Source organism: Equus quagga, chromosome 5 (genome assembly GCF_021613505.1).
Source record: "Equus quagga isolate Etosha38 chromosome 5, UCLA_HA_Equagga_1.0, whole genome shotgun sequence".
Lineage (NCBI taxonomy): Eukaryota > Metazoa > Chordata > Mammalia > Perissodactyla > Equidae > Equus > Equus quagga.
In genome coordinates this window covers 61,233,349-61,257,350 of record NC_060271.1, presented here as the reverse complement: position 1 = coordinate 61,257,350, position 24,002 = coordinate 61,233,349, and the positions used below count along the sequence as shown (strand labels likewise).

Genomic DNA, 24,002 nt, shown 5'->3' with positions numbered 1-24,002 from the left:
ACATAAAGGCACTTTATAAAGTATTTCAAAGCTTTATCATCTTCCCCCATGGATATCTGCAAGTACTTGTTGGGTGAGTTTTATCCCTATGACAGGTAGAATCTCCATGAAGACTTAGAAACATGCCACCAGATGGGGGCTCAAAAGAGCCTGTGGAAGATTCCAGCAGAGAGTTCTCAAGATCCGGTCCAGGGTTCAGCAGGGATCTTTGTTTCATGCTCTCTCAGATCACAGACTCCACACTCCACCCCACCGCCCCCTTTCACAAATAGGAGATGACCCTGAAAGACGCCTCAGTAGTTGGAGGTTAAATGCAGCAGGTCCCAACCTTGACAGGAGGGACAGGGGAGAGTCAGCATAACACCCACAAGACACACAGCGTTGCTTTTTTTTTTTTTTTTTGGTTTCTTTTTTCCACCATGGAGAGCATTTCTGCATGCTAGAAAGTTGTGCTGGAAGGCGGGCCAATCAGTTAACACCATCTGGGTTTTCAGCTGAAGTTCTTCTGCTGCTTTACGAAGACTTCCATCTGATTAAAGAAAATACCGCATGGACCACGTACAGCAGAGTGGCTGCATATGAAAACACCTGAAATCAAGATAAATGACCATTAACGGGCACGCATTGGGAGAGGACAAGGCGTGGGCTGTCCACACTGGGCCAGCTGCTCAAATGGTGCTTGGGACAACAGACATGAAGTGTGTGGACTGCGACCGCTTCCCATCACCTACACAGACATCCTTTCTTGCTGAGCACAGATGCGGCCCTGAATGCTTTCAGAACAGAGCTCCAGGTGACCTCACTATCCACTGGACATGGTGTGCAAGGTCAGCCATCTGCCATCTCACATTATCATGCTGGTGCCACCCAACTGGAAACCAGGGTCCTCAGAGGCCCCTCAAATGATACTCACAGGTGAGTACCAGCTGCTCTCCGTGGGAAACTTGCTTCCTGCACACCAGGAAGAGCCGGGTCCACCAGCTGTGAGCCCAGCGGCCTCAGCTGGAGAACATGAACACAGGGTTTGCTGGCTCTGGTTAAGGTCTCAATGCTGCCTGGACATCCTCAGACCCACCAGAATGTTATTCTAGGATCCTAATCTCACAGACACGGGCGAGGAGCCAGGCTCACAGGACTGAGGGACAGGGACAGGGAGGTGGGATTGTGAGATGCTGCAAAGGAGGTGCTCCTGAGAAAGCTGCTGGGAAGACGCAGTCGGCTGTTTTGACACTGGGAACAAAGGCCCTGGAAAGGTGGCAAACGGTCACCCATGGCCTGTCAAGCCCCTGACGTGCTGTGCTCACTGGGCACCATCTATTTCTAAAGGCCCGCTGCCCCCGAGTCTAATATCTGCTCCTGGATCTGTGACCTGGGGCGTGGGGTCAGGAGTGTCCAACCAGGCATGACACTTAGGGTGGCTACGCGTCCGTGACCCATGAAAATGCCCAGAGACACCAGCCGTCACCAGGCCTGCCATCTCCCGCCCCACACAGGGTGAACCCTTCACCCTCGTTGGCCAGAGGCGATGAGTCAGCTGAGTATTTGATCACACATCTGAGAGATCTCATCTGGGAACTCTGAGGCAGCCCGCCTGAAAGGAGCGGTCACCATGGATGAGCAGCCCCCAAAACACCTCAGCCTGTCAGGCAGGAGCAGGTTACTGTCCGGGCAACTCCAGACCCAGCGAGAACCCTTGGCAGAGGCACCTCAGAAGTCCCCACAGGAACAGGACACAGAGCTTATTTTCCAAGTGGGGCAAGAAATGGGACCTTGGGGACATGCACAGCAGGGACATGAAGGGACATCCTGAGGTTTTCAGAAACCCCTCTCCCTAAGTGGCTGCCATTATTGCCCTCCAGTGTTAGGATCCAGAAACCTCCAGATTTCTGCAGAAATTTCCAGCTCCCCTCAGTTGGCACCCACCAACCCCAGGGATCCTTCAGTGCAGATACTGTCTGTCCGCAAATGGGGGAGAAGCTCAGCTCCTGAGGCAAGTCCCAGTTAGGAGTCACAGAGGGCAAGAGGCAGACCAGATGCTCCCCAAGGCCTGGGGTGTGAGGAGAAGGTCTTGAGACACCTCCCACAGCCCGGACGGGCCTCCCCGAGAGCATGGGAGGCCGTGTGATGGCTGGGCAGGGTCTGGGGTTGAACCCTGAGTGACCAGGACTCCTTCCCCTGTGCACGGACACAGCTGATATTCTGAACAGAAAGGCGGGACTTCACATTCAGCCCGGCTCGTATTCCCCTTGATGGTTTCAGCCCAGCGCCCCTGCCTGCTGAGAAATCGTGATTCCGGGTTCTGGCACTCCTGACTCTGCCTGGGTGTGCTCAAATTTCTCTAACCCAGCTAACAGAAAGGGGGACACAATCAATTGTGGACTGGATAAAGAGACACTGGGATAGTCACGAACGGAATACTCTACAGCAATGAGAAGAAACAGTCTGCATCTCCACCCAACAGTGGGACGAGCCTCACAAACCTAAGGTGGAGAGAAAGAAGCCAGAGAGAAAAGACACACTGTGCAACTCCATTCACATGAAGTTCAAAATCAGGAAAAATCGAGCTAGGCAGCTAGGAATCAGGCCTGTGGTCATCCTTGGTGTGGGTGCACAGTGACGGCGGCAGGACAGGAAGGAGGTCTCTGGGAGCTGTTTATGATGCTCTATTTCTTAATCTGCATGCTTGTTACACAGAGGGGTTCACTTTATGGAAACTCATCAAGCTGTGCACTTGCATCCTGCTCACTTCTCTGGATGTGTGTTGCATTTTGATAAAAAGTAAAAGAGAAGTTGGAAAATGGTAGAGCCCAGTGGTTCTCAGCTAGAGATCTGTCCAGTAGGCTAAGGCATTAATCCACCCCGTTTGGGTTGTTCTGTCAAGTGCTGACCCACTAGCCACGTTCCATCTACATGTCATTACTGTTGTCTGCAATAACTTTACTGAAGTTGTTGTCAAAAGCCTTATTGATGTCTGGCGGAGAGAAGGCTTCTGGGGTTGGGATGGGGGGAGGTACAAGGATCTCTATATGAGGGGGAGATGAAACAGAGTCATTTGAAGGATGACGGAGGAGGTGGATGACCAGCCTCCCAGGGGAAGGAAGAGCATCCTAGGGGCTGCCTGGCTGTGCTACTGTTTAGAAACCAGCCATCTTGGAATATGAGCCAAAATGGGAGACATTCTTACACTGTGGGACATTGGAGGGGTGCAGGGACCAGGAGGTGGCCATGTTGATGGACCTGGGAAGTAGGCTGAGAGCTTAAGAGGAGCATGTGGCCTCCCCAGGGCAGGGGACAGGGTACAGGACAGCAGACATGGCTTTGAAGAACCTTCTCCCAGAGACCAACAGTGCCTACCCTGTGGGATTCTCTCAGCCTCTGCTCTGTCCTCCCCAAAATGTGGGGACAGCACAGCTTTGGCTCCTGGAGGTGACATCCTGTGATCTGTCATTATGTTTGACCTCGGAATTTCCATTATTCATAGGTTGACCTCTAGAAATCTGAGGAGTGCTATTTCTGAAATTTTCTCTTATTTTTTAAACAATACCCTTGGCTAGAAATACATCTGATATGGTGAGTTAGCACACGTGTGCAAGCCCACCATGCACAGCTCTGGAAAAAAGTTTATGAAACCATACATTCTCCTATTCCTGTCATTCAAACTCATTCCATTGAAAAGGAAATCCATGTCATGACCTCCCCCACCAGTGGCTCTGGCCCGCAGTGGAGAACGTTCCTTTTAGAGCTCAGAGACCTGCACACACCGTGCCCCCGGTCACACACAGTCGGCACCCGTGTTTGTTCTGCTGACGGGGTGAAGGAGGCTCAAGCCCTGTTCCCCCAGGGCTCCTGTGAGGCCTCGGCAGGGAGCTGTTCAATATCCACAGTCCTCGAGGGGAAGGGACAGGAATCACCGTCCCATTTCACAGAGGAGCAGGCTGAGGCTCAGGGAGCACAGGGGACGCGCACGGGGACTGGTGGAGAGGTGACCTCCGGCCCCTCCTCCTCCCACAGGTGCTCAGAGCTGTGGGGCAGGAGACACCGTCACGAGGAGCCGAGGCCTGATCACACAGCAAACACCCACAGCTGGGGGTCTGTATGCGCTCTGCCCAGAAGGGCCTCCCCACAGCCCAGCCCAGAGCCAGGGCCTGGGGAGACCCCCGCCACTCGATTTTCATTCCAGGCCTCAGTCTCCCACCCCTGACTGTGCTTCCATGGAAGACCGCTCAGGGGGCCAGGACACCCAGGGGCCAGACTCACTGCTCCAAGCTGGTGCTGAGGGTGCTGACAGGGCACCTGGCCTGACACCAGCCCCACCCATTCCCGGTGACCTTGGAGCACGTTATCCTGCTCGTGGTGCCCTGGTTCTCCATCTGTGAAATGGGGATGTCACAGCGCCCACCCCAGGGCTGCTGTGAGGGCTCAATACGATGGTTCACGGAGAGCTCGGATGGTGCCGGGCATCAGCAGTCACATCCTTACACACCTGCCCTCCACAAAGCCCACGCAGGACTAGACCTTGGGCCAGCCCAGGCCTGGACAGCACAGCCCTGACCAGGTGACGAAGGGAGTCTTGGGCACGTCCCTCCCTTCTCCGTGACTTCGTGTCTTCATGATGAGGGGAAGGTCTATTTCATTCAAAAGTCAGTGAACTAAAAACAGAGGGGAGGGCTCGGGCAGCCTTCCGCTCAGACCCTGTCAGTGGGTGGTGGGAGCTGTGACCATGGCGGGTTGACGAGGGACTCACCGAAGCAGCGATGTTTTCATGGTAATGTTCGTATATAAAGCCATTTTGCATTAAAATGGTGGCCAAAGCTTCCAGGACAGCGGCGCTGAGGTACAGCAGGGCAGCAATACTGTGGTAGACTGCATCCTGCAGGGTCAGAAAGGGCCGTCAGAAAGATGGGATCCCAGACATGGGGATGTGGGGCAGCTGTGGTCCCAGCAGGGCCCTGTCCACCCCACCTGTCCCCACCTGGCATGGCTCAGGTCCCTTGGTCATCTTCTGCTACTTCCTTTGACTCCCCCCACCCCATTCACCATCACCACACCCTCTAACCCCCACCTCACAGAGGTCGTTGGTCCAGCTGAGTTTCATCTCGCTGGTTTGGGGGCAGAGGAAGGACTTCAGTGGAGAAGGGACGCTGCTCTCCCTTGAGCGGGGATCAAGTGAGGGGGGCAGCTTGGGACTGAATAGGCAGAAGTTGGTTCTGGACCTGAGAAGTGTCATACATGGTCACAGTCCTGGTTCCAGTGTGGCCTCAGGGACCAGTGCAGGGGAGAGATGGGGAGGCAGTGGGCTCCAGGTATGTTTACAAACAAAAAAGCACTAGACTGGGGTTCTGAGTAATTTGAGCTATAATTGGAGGTGGTTTCACAAGTGTAAGTAGGAGACCTTTTGAGAATGAGAGGCCGGGCCAAATTGCCCCACCCCTTCCAGGGGACATAAGGGGCAAGGGTCCATGTGTAAGTTTTGCCCTCTTGGTGGGCCTCAAGGAAGATTTTATGCAGAACAGAGACCACAGGCCATCTCTCTCCCCCACCAAGTCCCTCTCTGGTGACCCAGGTTTAGAAGCCTGTGACATGGAGCTGGGCAGTAAGCGTGGCCTCATACTGGGCAGCCCAGGCCAGCCCCCAGGACCCTGCTCCCAGGAGATGGAAACCAGACCTCCTGGATGATGGGAGATGCCAACGAGCCCCTGGAGAGGAGACAGGATGGGAGGCAGTCACACAGGAGGAAGCAGAACAGACGGTGACAGTCAACCTCTGCCGTCCCCTTCTCCTGCCCTCCTGGCTGCAGGGAGCCCTGGCCTGCTGTGCACAGCTCAGAGCTGAGGCCCAGCCAGCTCAGCCTTGGAACATGGGTGGGAGATGGCTAGAGGGCAGCCTCACCCAGCACTGGAAAAGCCAGCCTCCCAGGGGAGACGGTCCTACCCACCCCACCCAAACACCCAGAGCTGGGACTCACCAGGGAGACCCAGGAAGTCTCACCACCATGGGCACCAATTAGGTACAGGAAGAGCAGGACAGTGGTGCCCACGAAGCAGAACACAGACACGAACATCACCCAGCCCTGGAGCAGGGGGAGGGGCACCAGGGACGAGGCGATCAGGATCCACACGAGGCCCCCAAAGACCTGCAGAGGGAAGGAGGTCAGGATGAGCATCGGGCCAGGAGAGTCCACGCCCAGGAAGGGCCAGACCTAGAGGTCACACTCGGGCACGAGGGGCAGAAAAACAGGAAGGAGGCAGAGAACAGCGGGGGGCATTTTCCTCACCAAGAATGACTCTTTCAGCCCCAAGGCTCTAGCCTGATCTCCAGTCTCAGTCTTTCCCAATCCTCTCCTTCCTTGCCTTCATTCACTATTTAAATACGCTTTTTTATTTTTTATTTAATGAACACTTATGTCACATTTATATGCCAGACACTGTCCTAGCACCTTACAAATACTAACTCAGTTAGTCATCACACAACCCTACGAGCAACATAGTGACCCTTTTGTCAGATGGGTAAACTGAGGCAAGTGGAAGTTAAGTACTTCATCATCTGAAGAAAGGATTTATACCATTCAATATTATCATTAGAAGGGCTAATTCTGTGATTATATCCTTCCTCGTATTTTTGATATAAAAATATCCTTTCTGTTATAAAATGGTAGTGACCAGAAGATTCTTTTGGTCTTCATTGGCAAAATAAATTAGTCATGCTATGTCACTAGCTTTTTTTTAAAGGAATTCACCCCTTAAATCTCCAAGTCCCAGAAGTTGGGCTGGAGTTGGGCTGTAGAAAGGACCCAGGTCAGCCAGGTCTCCTCGGGTGGCCAAGGATGCCATGACAGCAGCACTCCCTCATCATCACCCAGATTCCACCCCAGTTGATGTTTGCAGGGTCAGTGAGCCCCAATCAAAGAGGAGCGTAGGGACAGACGTGGGGTCACAACACCCCTCAGTGCCACAGTCCCGCTCCCCTGTGGACAAGCTCACCCCAAGCTGGGACTCTCTGTACTTGTCTTCCCTTCTCCTTGTCCCTCTGCATCCCGATGACATCAGCTCAGTGTCATTTACCATCCCCACCAATATAAGGACTGCGCTGGGCGTGGGCTAGGACATGGCGGGAGATGGCTTTGCCGTCAGAGGTTCCAAGGTGCTGTGACCCTTGCACCATCCTCCTGAGAATTGGGGGCTGAGGATGGGCTGCTTCCTAGGCCTATGTCCCCTGTGGTGTGAACTCAAGTGGCACCTTGACCTCATCTCCCTGACCCGCTGCCCACCTGCTGGGTAAGAGACACCACTGTCCTCACAGGGGTTCTCCAAGACTCTCAGCTGAGAAGCATCGGGAGAAAATCACAGTTGGTAGGAAAATCAGTGCAATGAAGAATTTGGAGTTATCAAAACCAAGTTGGGCTTAATGAATCAGATCTGGGCATCTCTGCCCAGAAGACTTCCTCTGCTGATGAACCTGAGATGGCCTGAAGGAAGGCACGTGACAGAGCGAGTGGGACACACGTTACAATTTATAGCTAATTGGAACAAAATCACTTCAATCCAGATGATCAGACGGCCACAGATGAGACGTGTGTGTCGATCCCATCCACACTTGCCTTTAAGATCAAACAGGTCACTTGGCCTTTTCCATCACGGGCACTGACACAGGCACATGAGCTGACGGCTGAGACGGACTTGGATTTAGGAGGCACGAGAGTGTGGCATGGAGAAGAGGGAGGATCGGGCATGTCCATCCCCTGGGCAGAGGCAAGAGCCTGGGACACGCTTCTCCTAGGCGTCCTGTGCCTGGTCAACCGGTGACCAACCAAAGAGGACCAATCTAAGTCAGGTCCCCATTCACGAGCTCTCAGGGAGCCCTGCTCTGCCCCTTGGCAGCATCCAGCACAAGACAGGTGCCTCTGGTTAGTCACAAAGTGGCGCTGTCCCTGACCAGGTGAGGGAGAGGGTGAGGTCCCCCTTGCTCAGGGCTGACTCTTGGCTGCGGGACACAGGGAAGACCCGTCCAGCCATGTGTCAGTGTCCGAGTTAGTTCCCTGGCCTTCAGGGCCTCCTGGGAGATGGGTGTGCCTAAACAAGCGGCTGATGGACCAAATCCCAGAGGAGCAGCTGGCACTGCACGTGGAGGGGAGAGCCCTCCGTGATGGAATCCCACGTGGGACACAGCTGGCACATGGTGCCTGTCGGTGGCCAGTGGACATGGCATTTAGGGACACTGAATGCCACGTGGAGAAAACGGTTCTCTTTGTCACTCTTCTCAGTTTTCTGAGTAAGGCAAGGAGAAGGGATCAGGGCGCAGCCAGGGGTCTGGAGCTTCCCCAGAGCATGAGCTCTGAGGACGGGCAGGCAGAGGTGACCTGGAGAAGGGCGTGGCTTTTATTCTTAAGGGAGTGATATAGTTATTCTGGAAAAATTAACTGTAAAATGCATAGGAGGTAAATTAAGGCACGGGCGCACCCGGAAGTGGCACAATCTGAGAAGGCGGCTCTCAGACCCTGGTCTCAGGCTCAGTGCCCTGCACCTCGTTCAGCTCGATTCCTCCCCGTGTGGCTCGGTCAGGAATCAAAGGCAGAAAGAGTGAGCGGAAGTCAGAGCGCAGCGCAGTCCCCACACTAAGTGCTTGTCACAGAGTCCTGAGTGAGCACCAGCGAGACGGGGCCGCAGCTCTGGGCTGAACTTCCGGCCCCCAGTGCAGAGGGAAGCTTTGAGGTTACCCCGACTCTCCACCTGCTTTGGGTGTGTGCTTCCACCAGTGTGAGGAAGACTGTGTTCCAGCTCCCTAGGAATGCTCCCTGTCACACACACTCACACACACACACACGCTCATACACACTCACACCCTTATGCAGATCCCCGGGGTCTCTGGTAAGAATCCTGTCCACAGGAGCAAAGTCCAGCCTGTGCCCCATCCCAGCCCTGCCCCCTGGGACCTCAGGACCCTGTCCCGCCTCTGGGTGCAACACCTTGCAAAGGGCCTTTAAAAATCACGCTGACTTTTTCTTTAGATGGTTTCTCTGTAGCACTGAGTTTCATGGTAAGATGGCGGGGAGAAGTTCTCTCTCTTAGACAGCTTTAACGAGAGAGAATTCACACACTACACAGCTCACCCACGTAAAGTGACAACTCATGGTTTAGGATGATCACAGACATGTGCAGCCATCATCTCCATAGCCAATTTAGCACATTTTCATCCCCTGGAAGAAACCCTGTGCCCTTTCACTACGGCTCCCTCCACCCCTCCCATCCCTAAGCGACCACTGACCCACTTCCCGTCTCTATGGATTCCCCTATTCTGAACTCTCACGAGTTGAATCATATATAAAAGATGGACTTTTGTGACGAGCTTCTTTCATTTAGCATAACATCTTTCAAGGTGAGACATTCTCTCTCGAAGGGACTCGTAGGAAATATCTCCACCATCACAGCACAGCCCACCGGCCATTCTGACCCACCATGTGGGGACACTGAGTGAATGTGGCTCAGCTCTTTGGAGCCTCCAACTGGGAATAGCTGAGGAGCCTCTGGTTCCCAGGGACGTTCTCATAGGACACATGCCACCAGGCCCCGTCTGTTCCAGAAACATATTCTAAGTGACACGTCATGTGAAGGGAATGTTATCACACAGAGGAAATGATTAAACCCTGGGGTTTTGCTCCCAGGAGATGGGCAGTGGGCCTGCCCTGTACCCCTCACAGCCCTTCCCTGCAGGTGCCCAGGGGAGAAATGCAGGGCAACCTGCACAGGGGACCATCTGGGAGGGGGCTGAGGTGGGTGCAGAACACCCCTGAGAGAGGACAGGTGGAGCAAGGAAAAGAGACGAGGCTGAGAACAGAGGGTCTATTCCAGCTGGACGTCTGTGAGCAGCGCCCTGGACACAGACACGGCTGCTGTGACAGCTCCAGTGCGGATGCTGGAAGGGGTCACAGCTGGAACAGCTGTGCAGGTGTGAAGGTCCCGCTCCTCCCGCCACATGCCAGCTCCCGGAGCACCTGCACCACGCAGCGTCTGCACGGGCGGAAGCATACATGAGCCCTGGAGAGGGGCTCTCGCCGCATGTGCTGGAGGAGCTGGAGCACGTGACTCGGCCTCTTGGGCCTCGGCTTCCTTGTCTGTAAATGGCATTTTGCAGCTGTCTCCCAACACTGCGGGCTGGTGCAAACTGGCTGAAACCATGGAGGTGAGTGTGAAGCTGCTGGCACTGTGCCCAGCACCATCCAACAACTGGGGTGGGACACTGCTCACCCAGGAAGCCCACAGCCCAGTGAAGACAGACGCAGAGGCAGCCTGTTACAATGCAGGATGATGCCCCGCCCGAGTGGGCCTACCAGCTCTGGGTGGGGCAGGGCCCCATCAAGTCTTGAAGGGAGAGATGGATGTAACTGGCTCACCTGGCCACAGGTTCACGAAGCAGCTCTCCAGGGGGAGGAAAGAGTACACGCGAGTCCAGAGGATGCTGGAGCACCCCTGAGGGCTTCAGAAGGCGAGGGAGCCATACACCAGGTGGGGGACAAGGAGTGGCAGGAAATGGGGCTCGAGGGAGGGTGAGCCTGAGACAGAACTCATCGCTGGGCCAGTGTGGAGGCCTCCAGGCCCCGCTCAGTGCAAAGCTGGGATTCGGCGGGAATCACGGACACAGCCAGCGCCTGCCACCCTCCCCCTACTCAGTGTGCAGAGAACAGAGCAGACGCTGCACCCACACCCAAGGAGATAAGGCCTCCTGGGCAGGGAACAGCCCACCCCATCCTGACCTCAGGACCCCGCTGGACAAATATTTGTCAAGAGCAAAGGGGTAGGTGAGGGTTCAAGCATTTCCCTTCCTGAAGAAAACTCTAAGCAGCTTCTAGCTTCCAGGCGGCAAAATGCTCAGAGACGATCATCTTGAAACATGAGGCACACAAGTGGGGACAGGGGCTCAGTTTCCCTTCATTTCTGTCTACAGTACTAGATTTCCCCCAACCCCTGCCTGCCCCATGGGTCACCGTCCTCCACACCAGAGAGGGTGCAGCTGGCTGGTGTGCTCTCAGACGAAGGTCTCTAAGTCGGGGGGCCGACAGTCACCTGGTGGAGCTCTCTCTCTGGGCCCAGGTCCCCAAGCTGGAAAATGGGGGCGGGGCCTGGGCTAAGGCTCTGTGGTCCTCAGCCCTCAGTCTACACTGGAATCACTGACACACCTGGAAAACACCGACGCCCAGGTCTGGGCCCAGGGTCTGACTAGACTGCAGAGAAGCAGAGTTACAGGACAGGGAACAGACACCCGGGCTCTTTGTCAAAGGCCTGGGGATGTGTCTACACCACACGAGCCTGTGGACGATGCTCTGGTGACCCCGTCAGACAGAAGAAGCAGCGCTTGCTGTCTGCACGCCCTGCCCGGCTCAGCGACAGCGGCCCGATGCCCTGCAGTTCCAGACTGGACATGGGCAAACTTGCCTCTCCTCTCCTCTCCTCACCTTGCGTCTCCTGTCCTCTCCTTAAGTTTCCAGTCCCTGTCTTGCCTTGAACATGAGACTAGGTCGTCCCTGGGTGTCCTCTAGACGCTGGGACCCAGCCTCAGCGTCTGTGAATGAGGTTGACCTGGTGATCTGAGGCCCCACCCACCCTGGTGTTTCAGGACTGGAAACCGCCCATCTTTAATTCAGTCCAGTTTAGGATGCTGAGCAGAGCTGAGGTTCTCTAAGAACCAAGGGGACTGTGCAAAATGAGACAAAAAATTCCCCAAAGCTTAATAGAGCTTACATCCAAGGTCTACCAGATCAAATGACTTTTGTGAAAAAAATCTCCTCAGTAGATAGTCATGGGGGGAACTCTCATGTAAACTTATAGAAGGTTCTCTCTGTTTCTTTCTGAATTAATCCACAGGAGGCAGGCAAAGGTGGTTAAGGGTGTAGACTTTAGAGCCAGAGTTACCGAGTTTGTATCAGCTCTGTCACTTACTAGCTGAGTGGCCTGTTGTCCCTGGAGGAGTTACTTAACCTCTCTGTTCCCTCTCTGAAAAACACTGATAACAGCAGTGCCCACCTCATGGGGTCGGGCCCGAGTGCCTGGCACTTGGGGAGCACTAGAAGTGCTCGCTGTCACAGCTGTCATGTGATGAGGCTGAGCCTCCCCTGTAACCACGTGACATCTCAGGAGGGCTAGGATCTCACCGTGCACAGGGACCCCCTCCTCACCCAGGTGCAACCCAGGATTTAAAGGTAACTTCAACAGCATCAAAGAGAAAAACCTGTGATCTCCAGGAAACCAGAAGTGGAGGAAAATGTGTGTGTCTCAGCGGAAAGACAGAAAGAACATAAAAATATGAGCAAGTCGGGGCTGGCCCTGTGGCCGAGTGGTTGAGTTCGCGCGCTCCGCTGCAGGCGGCCCAGTGTTTCGTTGGTTCAAATCCTGGGCGCGGACATGGCACTGCTCATCAAACCACGCTGAGGCAGCATCCCACATGCCACAACTAGAAGGACCCACAATGAAGAATATACAACTATGTACCAGGGGGCTTTGGGGAGAAAAAGGAAAAAATAAAATCTTTAAAAAAAAAAAAATATGAGCAAGTCCTCCTGCAAACAGTGAGCCTCCGTCACAAAGGGAAAGGGATCCTCCAGCACATTCTTGAGATCCATGTGGCGTCCCCCTGCTCGTGCGGGGCTGAAGGAGCTCCACGTGCACAACCGTCCAGTGTTCTTGCTGCGGGACGTGGACACCTGAGGTCAGTGCAGAGGAATTGCTCAAATTCTCTGGATTTTCTCGGGGGCTCCATCTTACTGTGTCAGGGTCTCCACAAGCAGACCCTCTTCCAATAACAAGTCAAGACATGAACCACAGAGCACTTCCCACACACACGTCTGCTCGTGCGGCCCCTCGGAGCCCAGCATCAGAACTCCCACCAGCTCCGAGGGCACGGGGTACGCCCTGAAGGTGCGTGTGACAGGAGTTTGTGCCTTGGACTTGAGAAGAAAAGGACCGGCCACAGAACTTAGACTGTGCACCCAATACTCAGCCATCTTGTCACTTAGGTCAGGCGGGCAAAAGTCATCCTCCAGGAAGGAACAGAAAAGCTGGCCACACTGGATGAGGCTCGTCCCAGGTGCTGTGTGCTCTGGGCCCTGGGTGCTCTCCCAAGGCCACAGGTTCAGCGGCCCTAATTCTGCTGCTGGAAGCGTTTGTCCCCACCAAGCTCTGTCAGCAGTCAGGGACCACACAATGCCAGGAGGGGTGCTGTGGAGGGGACTGACCAGTGCAGTGACTGTGTGCCCAAGGAGAGGATCACAGTCCCAGGTCCAAGTGTTGCTGACTCAAAAGTGAGTCATTCTGTGAGTTAGAGGGCACGTCCCGTGTGTGTGTGTGTGTGTGTGAGTGTGTGTGGAGGCTGGTTAAGGATGAGCTCCTGCAGGGAAGGGCAAGGCATCAAGGTGAAGTCAAGAGGACATGAGCCCAGGGGGCAGGAGAAGCACGGAGAGGAGGTCAGAGGAGACAGACAAAGTCCCTGACACACTGGAGCCTCCCAGACCCCAGAAAACAGGGCTGAGGGCAGCCGGGGCCTGAGAGGCAGGGAGAGCAGGAGGCAAACACGGAGGGGCTTCTTGCAGACCCCTAGTTCTGTGTGAGCCTCTCCGCCCCTCGTATGGAGGAGCTCAGCTCAGCAAGTCCACGGAGGGGCTTCCTTCACTTGCTCACTTGCTCACCCACTCATTCATTCATGCATTTAACAGATGCCGAGAGTGACCATGACCACGGTCAGCACTGAGGGCAGATCCATCCAGGGAGACAGACTTTATTCAAAGACACATGAATAAGTGGAGCCTGTCTCTCCCTTCCTGTCCTCTCTCTTCCAGTCCCGCCACCAGACCCTCTGGAGCAGCTCTGGGTCCAGCAAGGGCAGAGTCAGATCCTGGTGACACTGCCGGGGCCCCAGCGAGGGTGAACACAGCTCAGCTCCTCTGACCAGGACACGGGGCCCAGAAATCTGCACAGGACCCCCATTCTGACCCCAGGAGACATGTCTGGAGGGAGGCAGAAGACTCCTGTGTGGGGACACCCTCCCACTCTGCCAATTATTGGAAATCTGAGCTCTGTGGCTACTCCCAAAGTGAAAACAAGCAGTGGTGTTGAGGCCCCCTGACTCAGTTTACCTGCTCCAGTTGCTCTGCCCTCCCAGACCCTTCATCAGCAGGCTCCCTCCTTCCAGGGGACCTATCCTGTCACCATCCCTCCCAAGGCAGCTTAGGGGATGGTTCTAGAAAGACTCCTAAGATGTAAAAGCTGGGTGGTTCCTTCCTACAAGACCCTTAAATCCAACTGTCCCCAGCTTATCACCAAGTACCTACAGAGCAGGATGGAGCTAGGGGAGGTGGGGAAAATTTTGAGCCAGAAGCTGCCTCCTCCCTGAACCAACGCCCTCCCAGACGGTGATGCACTGACCCTGATGATAAATCAGTTTTAAAGGTTTGCTCCGGGCCCACTGGTAACTGATTCCTTTGCCTTTGGACAGATGCAGCAATTTGCTTGGCTCTCAGAATTCAAAGCTTTCCCCCTACCAGCCCTGTCACCAGGCTGGCAGGGCAGTGCAGAGAGAAGCTCAGGAAGTCCCCACCCCCAAGGCAGAAGGCAGGACAGGACTGCCACAGCCCCCTCTTCCCTTTGGCCATCCCATCAGGCTGACCAGGGGCAGCTCCGAGCACAGGAGCCACTGGAAAGCCCTACAGAGGGTGGTGTCTATGCAGTACTTGGGGACCCCAGGGACAAGTCATGTGTGCCTCCACAGCCCAACCCACCCCCTAATCTCACTCTCCCCGTGCCTCGCGCACCCTGCCCTGGAAGGGCATCGAAGGTCAAAGGTGGGGTGGGATCGGCCTCATGGCCCCTCCTACAGTTGCCCCCTTTAAGCGCAGATCAGCCAGTTGACGGGAGCAGCTGTTTGACTTATTAGTAAATTAATGATAATTGCACCTAATAGTTACCAAGCAGGAGCTGCGGGCACCACGTGGTTTGAAGAGCTTTGCGTACATTACACTCCCTTAGTCCTCACAGCAATCCTTGAGGTGGGTGCTATTATAGCCCCATTTCATTGATGCAGAAACTGAGGCACAGTGGCCCGCTCACACCCCCACAGCTGCTGAGGGCCAGCTCTGACAGGCTGGTTGTGGAGCCAGGTCAGGACAGCCCTGTGTGTGGCAGTCACTCAAGGCCACCCACGGGCAGTTCACCATGAAACCTCCCATGTGTAGGGCGGGCTTTGGAAACGGCCATGAGAACAGCAACACGGAGGGAGAGGAGACCGCCCGGCAGCCTTCGTTCTGCTCTCAGCCTCCCTGGGTGTAGAGGAGCAGAGATCCCAAAGGAGGCAGCAATGGGAGGCAGCCTCCTCTCCCCCACCCTCCACTGGCTAACAGGCTCTGTCCCTTCAGAGGAAAGAACACCAAGGTGTGTGTTTAAGACCGAAAACAAGCAAAAGATCCAAACCCTGAAGGACATCGCTCCCTCTTCGGCAGGCACAGGCCTGGGGTCATCATCCCCAGGTCCATCAACACGACCTTTGTCACCCCCACCCCCGCCCCTATTACCAGGGTCGGAATGTGGCCTTCGTCTCCTGTCCTTCCTCCTTTGCTCTTTTCCTGGAGTGTCCTCCTCAAAGCCTGTGCCCTGGGCCCTCTAAGGGCCTCCTTCAAAGGTGGATCCAGGAGTTTCAGGGTCCTCCCCCTCCTCCTCCTCTTCCTGCTCCCTCCCCTCCAGCCCAACTGCCTTCTAACAGGAGAGGGCTCTCCAGTACAATTCCAGGTCAGCTGAGAGGGGCTGGGTGGCCCTGGGCCTTCCTCTTCCCACTGCCTGTGCAGATCAAGGTGTGATTGCAGATGACAGGCCTTTCCTCCAGTTCCTGCATATTTTCTCATGCCCCAGGGCCTTGGTACCTTGAAGTGACTCAACACAGGGGTGGTTCTGCCCCAGTGTGGGCAGAACAGTAGCTATTAATGAGCTGGGAGTGCTAGAGAGCCTGGAGCAGAGAATCAAGGCCAGTCCATCCCCCTAGGAAATCATTATGCTGCTGGGGCCCAGCAGGAGCCAACCAGGAACCAAACCTTCCACCAGAATGCAGAAGGCAAGTCAGGGCCCAGGACTCAGAGAACCCAGGGAGCTGCTCCTGCTCCCGGGACAGTCTGCAACCTGTGAGGAGTCGGCCACACTTCCCCATGGCATCAGTGCTCCAGGGACGAGGGGGCCACCCACTGTCCTCGTCCATCAGCACCCGAGGAGGACACCTGCTGGGCCATCTCATAGGGCCTGCCCTTGCTGGTGTGGGGACTGGAATGGCCACCCTAAGCTATGTCTCTTTGGCATGAGGACTATTTGAGGCTGGTTTCTTTGCAGACAGGAAAGCAACTAAAAAGTAGAACTAAATCTCTATCTGTAAAGGTGCCTCCCTCTCTGCACCAGGAAGAAGAAAGGAGATGACCTTGTCTCTAGAAACTCTTAATCAATGGGGAAGGCAAGGACTGTAATCTGCATTTGTTTATTGTTCTTGTCTGGTAACCTCCTGTAACTGACTTCCCTCCCCCTCCCAATGTTGGCATTTCCTTAAGGATTAAGCATCTTTCCTTAGGCTAGGAACTGATTGCTGCGCTCACCTGTGACCGCCCAGCGCAAGACAATAGACTTGCCTCCTGCTACTCCCATCAAGATAGCAGACCCACTACCTGCTGTGTCCATCAAGTGCTGTGCTGACAGGGCAATCTTGTGACTATTGTGGGAGGGACATTTCAATCACATGTGAAACACCCTGTTTGGGGGTATATGTGCACCCCACTTCTTCGGTGCTCTTTCTTCCTTCAGGAAGAAAGGCCCCGGGCCATGGTTCCTCATAAAGCTTTGTTTAATTTTCTCTTGCTATTCTGTCTCATGTGAATTTAATTCCTTCTCCGGCCAGACGAACCCACTTTGGATAGAGGAAATGTCTTCCTCCCCTACAGTGGCCTTTGGTCCAAAACACTATTTCCAGGGACTGAGAGTTGAGAGGCCAGAAGGAGCCTGGACGGGCTTGTGTCAGGAGTGGGAGCCAGGGCTCAGCTCTGGATCCATCAGGAGTCAGCCCCCAGCCCCCATCCAGTCTAGACTGGCTGGCCCCCTTCCCATCTCAAGGCAGGCCCCAGGGGACCCAGTGTCCGACCCCAGCCCTTCCCTCAGAGTATGTGCCTGTGCCCAGAGCAAAGCCATCCATTCCTAAGGCTGCAGACCCGGCCTCGGCCAGCAGCCCAATGCCCTCTCCCACTCTCTGTGGGCCCGTGGGTGCAACAGTCAGCCTTTGTCCCTGCCTGACCTGAGCCTGAGCTCTCCCTGCCATGGCATCTGGGACCCTCCTGCTCTCTCCTGAAAGCACTGGGACAGGGAGATTACCCCACCTGCGTCAGGTCAGGTTGAGGAGTGACTTATGGAAAGGTTAAGAGCAATCTTTCTCAGTGGAGCTTGGTTATGACGACACACGCATGAGCCTCCCAGAGCTGAGCCCACCATCACACTTAGCAGTTTCCAGAGAACAGCTCAGAGTCACTGGCTGCTAATCAAACCAGGCCTCTTGTTCTGGAAAAACCAGAAAAGTCACTTCTCAACTCCCAGAACAAAGCCCTGAGAGACCTCTGCCTGTAACTACCCCCGTCAGAGAGGGGGAAGGAGAAAACCCGGGCAGTGTCCTCACCCCTTCTAAACAGCGACAGAGAGGGGCCCACAGCACAGGAAGATGACACAGGGCCAGGGGTCAGTGGGCAGAGCCAGGGAATGCCAGCCTCGCCCACTGTCCTGCACTGGCCAGCAGGGCTGCCCCCACTCCCTGGGGACTGTATGAGTGTCCCTGGCTGGGGTAGCACAGAGAGGGTGCCTGCCCTGAACCTTGGAGACCCTCAGGACCCTGGCTTCCTGCCCCAGCCTCTCACTGAGAACTGTCCCCACTGTCCTCTCCCCCATAACAACGTCGAGGGGGTGGCCTAGCCTACCAATGCCCACTCCAAACCTCGCCAGATCCATGGGGGCTGGGCAGTGCTTATCAAATGCAGATTCCTGGGCCCACCCTGGCCCTAGTGGCTCAGAACCTCCAGGGTGTGTATGTGACAAGCAGGACTGAGGGTGTGAGCTCCCCAGTGGCTCTGAGCTGTCCCTTCACTCCCTGGGTGGAGAGCAGGGGACAGGCCTTGCCCAGGGCTCCCAGGTGGGCGGGGTCTCCTATTCACGATCCCTCCTGCTGTGGGCAGTTCATCCCAGGTGTCTGGGTGAATGCAGGAACCTGGATGTGACCTGCTGTCACTGAAGAAGTCCCACCCTGGAGACAGGGGCACCTGGGCAGCTGCCGCCCCTCTCGGAGCCTCAATTTCCTCCCAGCTCTGGAAAGTCAGGTTTCTGCTTCTCCATCTCTCAGCCCAGGAGTCCTCATGGGGCCTTCTCAGTGGAGCCGGAATATGGACCATGCCCCGGAAAGCTGCTCTGTCACCCTGCCCGCCACCCCACTGCCCGATCCTGGTTCTGGGGTCCGAGGATCCCAGACAGGTGAAAATGTAGGGCAGGTCTGAGGACCTGTTCGGTCACTCTCAAATAACAAAAAGTCCCCAGTCACCTTGGGTCACAGAAACAGGCTCATGTTAGTAACTACTGTGTCCAGTTCACTGTAAGAATGGAAACTGCAAACCGACTCCAGGTGGCTCCCCCACCCCACCCCAACCCAAAAAGTGCACCCTACAAGCGCTGCCTCCCACCAGGTGACCCTACCCCTCTGAGTCCCTAAGCTCCTGGGGACCCATGCAAGGAGGGGGTCCGCCCTGGAGAAGGGGTGGCACTCCAGCAGGCTCTGTCCAAAGAAAAGTTCTCTCCATTCCAGCCATTCTTTCAGGGGCTGCACTGCACACAGGCTGGGGGGAGGGAGCCGGGTTAATGACTTCACAACCCCTTTCCAGGCATTTCCTTCCCAGATTCTGAAAGTGGGGGCAGGGGGTGCTTTTCCTTCCCAAATTCTGAAAGTGGGGGCGGGGGGGGGTACATCCTGGTACTTTGTGAGAGAAGTTTCCTCTTGGACCCTGGCCTGAGCTGAGACAAACAGCGTCCCAGGTTAACATCCTGTGCTGTGAATGGGGGCCCAGGGTCAGGACGCCCCTGGCTTAGAAGGGAGGAGGAGGAGGAAGAAACAGAGACTGTGGTTCCAAAAGGCATGTCCCCTTTGGTTGGGGACAGGGAACAGGGACAGGCAGAGCCCTGGGTGCAGCTGTTGGGGAGGGGAGACCCTAGAAGTTCCACTGGGGCCTGTGTGGGGTGCACTGGGACCCCACTGCCTACAACAGCAGCGTGGCCTGTGGGCTCGGGGGGGCTCAGAGAGCCAGGGTCACACCCCCTGGTTGGGCTGCCTTTCACCTCCCATGAGGACCCTGAGCTTTCAGAGGGCAGGAGCTCTGGGCTGGGGTGCTGAGCAGAGTAAGGTTGCCAGGCCCCACCCTGAGCCATCGCCCTTCCTGCTCTGGTGGGCAGTGTCCCTGCCTTGGGAGGGGAGGGGAGCCCCACCCTGTTGGTCCTGGAGGCCAAGGGTTTCACACCTGCCCCTCCCAGGCTATTGGGAGCTCAGGCATGGAAATGGGAACTGTGAGTAATCAACTCGCCAGATGACAGATTTAAAAACTAATCAAGCATTTCACACCCATTGGACTAAGAGAAAATTACAAAGTCTGATGCTACCAAGTGTGGCCAGGATGAGGGACAACGGGGACTTTCATCTGCTGCTGGTGGGAGTCGGGAAGGTCCAGGGTTAGCCTGAAGCTTATACAATTTGGGGACCTTCTTTATAAAAGAATAAAAAATGAGTCTGAATCTTGGAAGGGGCCTGACCAAGTGCGGGTCCTGAGCTCAATTAAACTTCATAAGCTTCCCAGTGACTCCGCTCCGCGGCTGTGTGAATTGGAATAACCCTTTTGGACAGCAATGTGGTAACTCTGGGAAGATGAAGATGTGCGTTCCCTATGACCCAGCGAGTCCAATCCTCTGTGTGTCCCCCAAGAAATTCCCAACATGTAACCACAGAGGCCAATGCAAGAATGTTCTTTAGCAATGCCGTCTGCAACAGCAAAAAGCCACAACTGGAAATGGCCAAAATGTCCATCATCAGAAGAATGGACAAATAGCATCAATGTATATAAACCTCAACACCGTTGCATGGAAAGCTCGCTGCAGAAGGACATGACAGGACGACACTATTTCCATGAAGTGTGAAAACACAGCAAACAGCACCCGTGGAGCTCACAGGCAGTCAGGGCGCAGGGAAGGGCTGACCCTGCCTTGGCTGCAGGACCACCACGTCCAGCCCGAGGCTCCTGAGGATGGAGGGTGGGGAGTAAGACAGCGGCACATCCAGGGCTTAGAAGCCTCCTGAAAAGCTTATTTCCTTCACACTGAAAGGAAATATGGCAAAATATTAAGATCTGACAAAGCTGAGTGATAATTACAAGGGTGTCTATTAAAGTATTATACATACTTTTTGGTAATATTTGAAATATTTCTTAATTTTTGTTTTCTTAAAAATTGAAGTGAAGTTCGTATAACGTCAAACTAACCATTTTAAATTGCCCAATTGAATGGAATTTAATACATTCACGATGTTGTGCAATCACCACCTCTATCTAACCCCAAACATTTTCATCCCCCAAAAGGAAACCCCACACCCATTACGCAATTGCTCCCCATTCCCCTCCTCTCAGCCCCTGGCAAACCACCAGTTTGTGCTCTGTCTCTGTGGATTTGCCCATTGTGGGTATTTTATATGAACGCAATCATACAATATGTGACTTTTTGCATCTGTCTCCTTTTACTCAGCGTAGTGTTTCCAACTGTGTGGAATGTCTCAGTGCTTCCTCCCTTTTTATGGCTGAATAATATTCCACTGTGTGAATACGTCACAGTTTGTCCATTCATCCACTGATGGGACATTCTGACTGCTTCCATCTGCTGGTTCCTGTGAATAGAGCTGCTATGAACACACATATCCATCTACCTATTCAGGTCCCTGCTTCCAATTCTTTTGCTTATAAACCTAGGTGTGGAATTGCTGGGTCATAGGGTAATTTTTTTGAGAAACCACCAAACTGATTTCCACAGCGGATGAACCATTTCACATTCCCACCAGCAATGTGTGAGGGCTCCAATTGCTCCACATCCTGGCCCACACTTGCTATTCTCCAGTTTTTTGATAATAGTCATCCTAATTTCATGTGAAATGGTACACCACTGTGGTTTTGATCTCATTTTCCTAATCACTAAAGATGTTGAGTATCTTTTCATGTGCTTATTGGCCATTCCTATATCTTCTTTGGAGAAATGTCTGTTCAAGTTCTTTGCCCATTTTCTAACTTGCTTCTTTATCTTTTTGTTGTTGTAATGGTCCACACTTAAAAAAACTCTCCCAGGGCGGCCAGCACCTCCTTGGGCCCTTTCATTCTCTGCTCTTTCACACAGCAAAGCACATCCAGCTTCAAATGTACAAAGTGTGCTCAGGAAACTTAAAGGACTGGTGTCTGCCTTCTTCCTGTTCTCCCTGCTCCCTGGGAGCCACCCCCAATCTAGAGAGGAGGAAAGAGATTGGAGGTGATAGCTGAGGCATCCAGCATCTCTCGGGAAGTGGGGGTGGTGGTCAGCATCTGGGGAGCAGGGGCTGAGGTGGAGGAGAAAAAACAACTTGAGAGATGGCTGAGAGGGAAGTGGTCTGGGCAAGGGAGAATTATTTCTTCTAGAAGACCGTCCTATTGCAGGTCACAAAACTGCCCCTGGAGGCGTAAGTTTCCACTAACCCAGGAAATTTCCTACCTCCCAGCTCTCTCCTTTCACTTAGTAGGGTGGGGGCGGGGGCGGGGTTTCCTCCTGTCTATTCTCCCACAGACCACCCTGCCTGGCTAGGCTGTCCCTCCGCCAGGGGCACTCCTTCCTCTAGGCTGGGACACCAAGAGGAGGCAGTGGGCACTGGGAGGCCCTCCCTTCTGTGAAGCCAGGTCCCCCCCACCCGCCATCTCCTGCTGCCGCCTGAGCCAGCTCTTATGAAGTCAAGAGAAGGAGATGCCCCAGAGTCCTCTGCATGAAGCCCAGCTGACAGCCTTTCATGATTCTTGTCACAGTGCTCCCCAAACAGCTGCAAAAGCAGAGGAAGCCCCTCATTAGGGCAACAGAAGAGACACTAGGAGGACTCTTTGTTGCTTAAAAATCCCTCTGCCCATCACGCCTCACTGTCAGCCACCATCTCTTTGGTCATGAATCTGCCTTTGTAAACACAGTGGCCTCTGAAGGAACCACCACCATTCATCCCAGATCCTGGGCACTGTGCGCTCATCTTCAGATGTCCAGCCTCGGGCAAGCACAGGCCAAGCGCTGAATAGACGCACCCAGAGGAGCCACTTGGGGAAAGGATGTGCCAGTGGTGCAAGCCCCTCCCCACTCTGGGTCTGGGTGTCCATATCTATAAATGGTGGGGCCGGGTGCAGTGTTGTCCAGGGTTTCTTCTAGATGTCACTTTCTTGACCCTGGCTGGCCCCAGGACTTGACGTCACTCTGGATACACACAGGTGTGAGCTCAACTCAACCCTCACAAATGCAGTGATACGGGGCCACCAGGAGACCTGAGTCCCCTTAGCCCTTTCTCCAAACCCTCCATGGATGACAGAACCTGCTCCCTGTGCTGGTCACACCCTCCTGACTCCAATCAGGCAAGAAGAAGCTGGGGTCCTGTTTTTAAACAGTTTTGAACATCCTCTTTTCTAACCAACTCTTCTCCTTCAGGGGTGCTGGCTGCATCACTCAGCACCCACATAACACACACAGCAGCCCCTGGGCCCTGGGGAGTTTAGCCTGAGGGTAGTCTGAAGCCTAAGGACATAGTGAGCACTTTACCAGGAGCCTAGGCTAGGAAACGCTTTCCTACAGCCACCAGCGGAGCTGTGGGGCTCCAGCCCAAGGACAGACCAATGTCAGGAGGCCTTCAGACTGCTCAAGGTCAGCCGCTACATGGGACCAATTTTGCCAGCCCTCTCCCCTCCCCCGACTCCACACACAGGGCAGAATGACTGTGGCGGAGCAAACAGTGGCCTGTTTTATTATTTCCAGGTCAAAGTTGTCACGAATAAGTTCTCTCCCCAGAAACCTTCAAAGGCCAGAAGAGAATAACCCGGATTCCGCTCCTCCCTCACCAACCCAATCCCCACGCCTCGGTTGGTGATGCTCAGGCTTCTTTTGCTGATTTTTGTAAACGAAATCCTAACCCTGAACAAAGCTGGGCACCCCTACAAGGACGTCGCTCGCATAAGGGCTTCCTCTGCGCCCATGGGAAGCGGGTCAGAGCGCAGCTTTGGAACCAGCGCGCGATGGATGGACCCTGGCCGGCGCCCAACGTCTGACCCATTCGCGAATCTGGTTTTTCCACCTAAATTGTGGAGACTGTTTCTATCATTGTCCTTGGTCTGAGAGGGGCCAAACGACTGGAGTCGGGGAGATTTGCTTCACCCCGGCCGGGCTATCCCGATGCTCCCAGGACCCACCTCACCTGTGAATCTGGTCCGGAACCCTGCGCAGAGACCCGCGATAGTGCACGGCTCAGCCCATCCCACGCCCTCCCAGGCTCCGGCCCAGCCACTCACAAACTCCAAAATAAAGAGCAAGTCGGGGAAGGTGATGAAAACCGCGAAGCCGCTGGGCAGGGTGCTGCCGCCCGATGACGCTGTAGGGGCCATGCCGGCGTGCTGGTGTCGGCTTGTAGACAGGACGCGCGGTTCTGGCTCTGGCTCCGCGCTGACCGCTCTCTTGCTCTCGGTACCCCGCGCGCAGCTTAAGTGCAGAAGCGCCCGGAACCCAGGAGGGAGGAGCCCGGGCCGCCGCCTGCCCTGCCCCGTCCCGCCCCGTCCCGTCCCGTCCGAGCCAGCCCTGCGCGCCCCGAGGGACCCGCCAGACTGCCTCGGGCGCCACCCTGAACCACCCGAGGGCGCACAACCGGATCGCCAAGCTGGGGCGGGGGCCTGA

The 24,002-nt window shown here is 54.9% G+C and overlaps 1 protein-coding gene across 1 annotated transcript; it reads right to left on the bottom strand.

The window, feature by feature from the left end:
- Positions 1–23,864, bottom strand: LOC124238941 (myelin and lymphocyte protein-like). The gene is made up of 4 exons (XM_046660190.1): positions 23,624–23,864; positions 5,966–6,133; positions 4,745–4,870; positions 1–588 (listed from the first exon to the last, which is right to left on the bottom strand). Exons 1-4 carry the CDS (start codon positions 23,714–23,716, stop codon positions 514–516), a joined length of 462 nt encoding a protein of 153 aa, XP_046516146.1. The 5' UTR covers positions 23,717–23,864; the 3' UTR covers positions 1–513.
- Positions 23,865–24,002: the final 138 nt, after the last annotated feature.

What these genes read in the sequence shown, in the direction of transcription:
- LOC124238941 (XM_046660190.1), bottom strand. Translation starts at nt 23,716, where the DNA reads ATGGCCCCTACAGCGTCATCGGGCGGCAGCACCCTGCCCAGCGGCTTC. An exon ending in AGACTTCCTGGGTCTCCCTG is followed by an intron (nt 4,871 to 5,965) that starts GTGAGTCCCAGC and finishes CTGACCCTGCAG; the next exon opens with GATGCAGTCTACCACAGTAT. An exon ending in ATGAAAACATCGCTGCTTCG is followed by an intron (nt 589 to 4,744) that starts GTGAGTCCCTCG and finishes TCTTGATTTCAG; the next exon opens with GTGTTTTCATATGCAGCCAC.